At 40.0% G+C, this 6,000-nt stretch overlaps 1 protein-coding gene across 3 annotated transcripts in view; it reads right to left on the bottom strand.

The window, feature by feature from the left end:
- Window positions 1-1,740: 1,740 nt before the first annotated feature.
- DCDC1 (doublecortin domain containing 1) overlaps window positions 1,741-6,000 on the bottom strand; it is a 393,336-nt gene continuing 389,076 nt past the window's right edge. For 2 of the 3 annotated variants that reach the window (XM_074372209.1, XM_074372210.1), the window contains exon 39: window positions 1,741-3,340. In XM_074372209.1, the coding sequence (XP_074228310.1) occupies window positions 3,237-3,340 (104 nt within the window). In that variant the 3' untranslated portion in view covers window positions 1,741-3,236. The remainder of the gene's footprint in view (window positions 3,341-6,000) is intronic. The other variant, XM_045523733.2, reaches the window with a different exon arrangement.

Below are 6,000 nucleotides of genomic sequence, written 5' to 3'. Positions count from 1 at the left end.
TCCTCTCCTGATGACCTGTTGGTGACGGTGGAGGTGGAGGTGGTAGCAGTGATAATGATAACGTTCTCCTGAGGTGCTAAGACAGATAAATACACACTCAGTAACATTACAGAGGACATCTCAACATTTATTATACTTTGCTTCTGTTAGAAGCCAGCATATCTAAGCATTTAGAGTTTTCTGTTCAATAAAATAATATTTGCCAGTCTATACTCAAGACACAGATACAATAGGTAAATTTCCCAAGGTCACACAGTTTGATGAGAATAGCAGAGATAATTCCTTATTTACTAACTCTTCCCCAAACTCTATAAAAGAATGCTTCCCAAGTAGCAAATTACAGTTATTATTCTCTGCAAATACTTTTAAATCATCATTTACTTATATATCCACTCAACAAATAGTTTTTGACAACTTGTGTGCATTTGAATATCAACTTTTCCAGTCACTTTCTCTCCCTTTATCCTACGTTCATTCTTTCATGGCATTTGTCACTGGTTGTTTTCTTACTCCTTAATTTGCTTCCTTTTTATTGACTGCTGCCTTCACTAGGCCAGTAAGATCCATGAGAACTAAGACTCTGTCCCGTTCAGCACTGTAGCCCCAGCCCCCGAGCAGTGCTACAGTATCACGGGAATTCCATAAATACATGTTACGTGAATAAACGATGCCCATTTCCTCTGAGTTTGGGGTATTCTTTGCTGCTTAAATACTTGAGTAAACCAGAACCCCGTAAATCATCGATACCCCTTTAAAATAATTTTTGCTAACTTTCAATTATAGCATTTGCTCCCCCAACACACCCCTCCCCTGTTGAAGATCAGAAGAACCCTTCCCCCAACTCACATGAGAGTCATGTAACTCTTCCTCTACCAGCCACAGGGCAGTTTTGAGATATCTTAGGCTGTACTCATGAATGATAGAAAGTTCATAATTTCAATGCCTTAAGTCCTGGGGTGTGGTGGTCCTTCACTTCTGGTCACCGATCAGTCCTTTTCTTTATTTCAGCATTAAAATTCTATAAAATAAAAAATATCTTATTTTGAATTGTGAGTCTGTGATCTCCTTTCCCCTACAATAAAATACAGTGGTACTTACTTCTTTTATATCCACATGAGATCATATGCCTAATTGTGAAGACTATTCCTTTCTTCAGTAAGAAGGAAAAATGCTTTTCCATGCTTTATCTCATCTGATGCTAAAAATAACTTGGGGTGGATAGCAGGAAATATTATTCTCATTTCACAGGTGAGAAAATAGATATGTCCCCTTGGTAGTAAGAAACACAGCCAGAGTTGAAACTGAGCTCCTCATTTGGTATCTAACAAAGATTTAATGAGCTCCTACTGTGTTGCAGGCACTGTGCTGGGCTCTGGGAACGGAGCAGAGACTACACAGAGCAGCTGTCCATGGCGTCTTCGGCTCCTGGTCCAGTGTCCTTTTTCTAATCTGAGAATCTAGCCAAGGACAATAAAGTTAAATCATAATCTAATATATTTTCATGTAAAGATTCAACAGTTTTGAAGAGGTTTCTAAGCAAAACCTTAAAGGGAGTTAAAAGGCATTTCAACATCGTTTCTGACTGACTGCACAGTACACTTCGACTAAGTTAACTGAAGTAGAGTTGTAACATAACTTAGCAGAAAAGAATCCACATATCTAAACATTTGGAAACATCATCAACTTATATAAAAGATAAATGCATTCCCAGAACAGCAGTGGAGGTAGCTGGGGGTTCCAGTCCGAGATACTCTGCTTCTCGAAGGCCGGTTAGCAGTGATTTCTATGCAGGTTCTGGACACCTGCGGCCACTCTTCTGCTGAGTTTCAGTTCCCAGCCACTAGGGCTGTCAGTGTTCCCTATTATTCTCCTGACAGACAAAGGGGAAACAGCATGTATTCCCTTCTGCCTATAAAAGTAGCAAGTAAAATGGCTTTGTGATTGTAAGAAATGTCGACTTAATTAGCTTTTTTCTTCCAGGTAATAAGTATTTTCTCCAAGGAATGCCCAAAATTATCAACACTGTTTGAAGAAGTTTATATTTTCTTCTCTCTTCCCACTTAAGATCCATAGATGCAAAAAACACACTCACAGATAAGAAATCTTCGTGGTTTATTGTTTTCAAATATAACAATATAACATTACCACAGCAAAAGAGAATCTGCAACCTCTGATGTTTTAAAATCTTCCACTGACTGCCAAACCTTAAAGATTATGGAAATCAGAAATATCTTCTCTTATACCAGGAGTTCTTTGCTTGGAAGTTCACTAATGTTTTTCACGTAGTCCTGTGAACCCCATGAAATGGTATAAAAAATTTTTTGTATGTGCATTTTATAAGTTTACAGCTTTTCAAAAGATTCTCAAAGGAGTATATGAACCAAAACAGCATGAGAACCCCTTTATAACAGTCTATTGAGGTTCTGAATACAGTTTATTCATAAGTAATTTCACATAATTTTTGGATGTTTCTTCAAACTCAGCATTTGAGACCAAAACATATAAACATCAGAGATACACTTTAAAAATATAAGGTACCTAGTTTACACCATGACATTTATTTCATTTGCTCAACTATGAGAAGTGTTTCTTGCCTCTGAAAAGCAAAACGACTATCCAACTATATATAACTCGATTTAATTTGACTCTGAGGATTGTAGTTCCTGAACAGCTAACTGAAATAAAATCCTATAAAGCAGACCTTCTGTTCCCCTTGTACTGCTGTAATTTCCGTTTGTGGTTTAGCACAAGAGTGGGAGATGGCTGAGCCTCGTCTTCCTGTCACAGTGCCCTGTCAGTGGGACTGCTGGGCATTATCCCAGAGTCCTTGTGGGCAGAACCCTGTCCCGAGTTAAAAAAAAATAAGGGACTCTGCCCTCCAGGCAATTACCATCTAGTTGGGAACACAAAACATGTGCTCAATACATATGCAATTTTTTTTCCCAACAGGCCACACCATAGATTGGAAAAACTAGAGAATGTGTACAGTTTTTCACTAAGATACAAAATCTCTACAGCTAACACTGCCCTTGATTATAATATGCCTTATTATGAATGTATAGATAATTTATACCTGATGTATCAGTGTTGGTAATTCTTCAAAATCTGCCTATGAAAAATTTACCCTATATTTTGAAGGGTAAATTCTAGGACTAAATTTTTAATAAACTACACAAATTTCTTTTATAGAAGTAGATTTTCCTAAATTCAGAGTCTTCAAAAATTATCTAAAAAACCTAACAATTTAAATTGACAATTAAATTAAATCTAACAATATCTAAATAATTGGCTTTTCTGTCACAGTCTTCTGTTTCCAAGTAGGGGAAGAAAGTTTTCTTTCCTGTGAGGGAGAAAAAGAGGGAGGAAAAGAGAGAAGAAATATACGTATTATACACACACACACACACACACACACACATATATACTTATTTACATACACATACATATATATGAAGTTCAGTAGAAGTTGTTACTTTAAAAACATTTATCAGAATAGGTGCATTAAAACTTGATAAGGTTTGTAAAATTTATAGAGGCATCCTCTTCAAGGCCTGATGTGAGTTATGAAATCTAATTTTGTTTTCATAGCTCTGTGATAAAATTTTATCAATGTTATAAAAGGGGTCTTTACTAAGACTGACCGGAAATCTGAACTATCTGGCCAGGCAATAAAAACACATTCCTTAGCTGCAAAGTGTCAGACAAGCAAGGTTTAACTGAAATTGATCGATAAGTCTTCCTTTCACAGTTGAGTGCATTCACTTTACCTCATAGGATAATAGTTTTTTTTTTAATGGTTTTTCCATTAATATCAGACTTCAGCGTTAGTAAGAAACAAGAAAGACATAAAAGCGAGAGAGACATGCCATCAAGAAAGAATGTGGCGTTCTTTAATGGTACAGCACTTGTGCTCAGCTGAAGTGCTTGTTGTGAGGGTTGAGACTTTCGTTACTGATTGTTAAGGGTTGGATTGTGTGGCCCCCTCCCAAATTCACATGTCAAAATCCTAACCCTCAAAATCTCAGAATATGCTCTTATTTGGAAATAGGGTTGCTGCAGATGTAATTAGTCAAGATGAGGTCATAACAGGAGTAGTTGGTCCCCTAAACCAATATGACTGGGAAAATCTGGACACAGGCAGGCACACGGGGAGGATGTCAAGTGAAGATGAAGGCAGAGAGGGGGGTGAAGATTCTACAAGCCAAAGAACGACAGATTGTCTGCAAACTACCAGAAGCTAGAGCAGAGGCATGGAACCAATCCTTCCCTCACATCCTTCAGAGGGATCCAACCCTGCTGGCACTTTGATCTTGGACTTCTAGGCTCCAGAACTGTGAGACAATAAATTTCTGTTGTTTAAGCCACCCAGCATATGGTACTTTGTTACGCTAGCCCTAGGAAAGGATGAACACAGCTGCTGGGGTGGAGAAGTGAGAGCCCTGATGGCTTGTATGTCCTGATGAGCCAGTGAGAGCCTTCCTCATGCACATGGCAGTGCCCCTCCTGCCTTGGGTTGAGCATTCAAACGTAGCTCAGTTCGCCTAACTTAGCTGTCGTCAGGGAAATCTTCCAAGCAGGCAGTGACTAAACTGTAAAATTATTCCTTGAAGGCATCCAATGAACTCAGTTTTAGAATTACAAATAACCACACCTGAAATTTCTACAGGCTTTGAGGTTAGGCAGATCTGGGTTCAAATTTCAGCTCTGCCACTTATCAGCTGATGACTTTGGCAAGATGTTTTGCTTCTCAGAAACCCAGCTTCCCCATTTCTAAAATATAAAAGTAGAAGTAGGTAAAAACGATCCATTTTCAAGGGTGGTCATGAGTACAGAATGAAACAGACAACAACAGTGTATAAGTCCAACAGGGTGCCTGGCATGTGTACACACTCCAAGAGCATTCATGCCCTTCCCCTCCCATGTTTATAAGCATCTTAGTTGATCCTTATAACAATGCACTTGCTCAACAGTGCAGGAGCTAAGACTTAACTCAGACCTCTGACACCAAGTCCAGAGATCTTTCCCTGGGAGGAACCACCTCCAGCCCTTGGTCGTCGCTCAGCTGTGTCAAGGCCCCTCTGTCGCTTTGGTGAATTGGGATTGGGATGCCAAGGGTGAAGATGGTCTGGATGCAGAAAGGCTCTGCCAAGCAGAGGGAAGGCTCCCGGGGTCGGCTGGAATTCTGGCTGTCACAACTCCTGTTGCCCAATGGCATCTCACTACTGAATCAGAATCAGACTTTTCAAGTTGGGTGGAACTTTATAGAGATGGAAGAGATTACTCTCTTATTTTATAGAAGAGGAAGCAGCAGCTCAGACGGGCCCTCAGCCACTTGCCATTGAGTTGAACGGTCTTATGAACCGCAGTCTAACGTTCCTTCCATTCTCTTGTGTCCCCAGCAGTCACAGAGTCAGCTCAGAAATGGAAGAACCAGAAGAGATCCAAAGATACATAAAAAGTTCTCAGAATAAACCTTTGCCATTGAAGAGCAACGTGGCTTTGGTAGAACCAAGGCCCTTCCTAGCTCTGTGATGCTTAGATCAAGACAAGGTGAAAGTTGACTTCAGAATGGAGCTGGGACTGCCACTCATTCAGTAAAGGGGTCAGGGTGCATCAGGGAGTGTTACTCACACCTGCTCCCTGGCAGGGGTGAACTTGGTTCATTTTAGCCCCCAGCACCTCACGGCTCCTGGAGGAGCTCATGGCAAATTCAGGGCAGGTAGAGGGGCCGAGGAGCAGTCACTTGTGTTTGGAAATCTCCTGAATTGGCTGACTCCCATTTACATGCTGTTTCTGGCAACAGAGATCAGTCTGGGTCACCTCTCTGCCACAGAGTAAATATGCTGAAAATTATTACTGTTCCAGACAAATGTTTAACTATTTTCAGATTATCTATGACACCACAGGCCAAAGTCACAACAGTCTAACCTGGGAGTGAGTTTACTTTACTTTGTGATTTATGGAATGAGAATTCTGCATGCTCTGTGGGACTAATTTAAT

The sequence above is a fragment of the Camelus bactrianus genome, chromosome 10, assembly GCF_048773025.1.
Source record: "Camelus bactrianus isolate YW-2024 breed Bactrian camel chromosome 10, ASM4877302v1, whole genome shotgun sequence".
Lineage (NCBI taxonomy): Eukaryota > Metazoa > Chordata > Mammalia > Artiodactyla > Camelidae > Camelus > Camelus bactrianus.
This window is presented reverse-complemented; position numbering and strand designations above follow the sequence as displayed.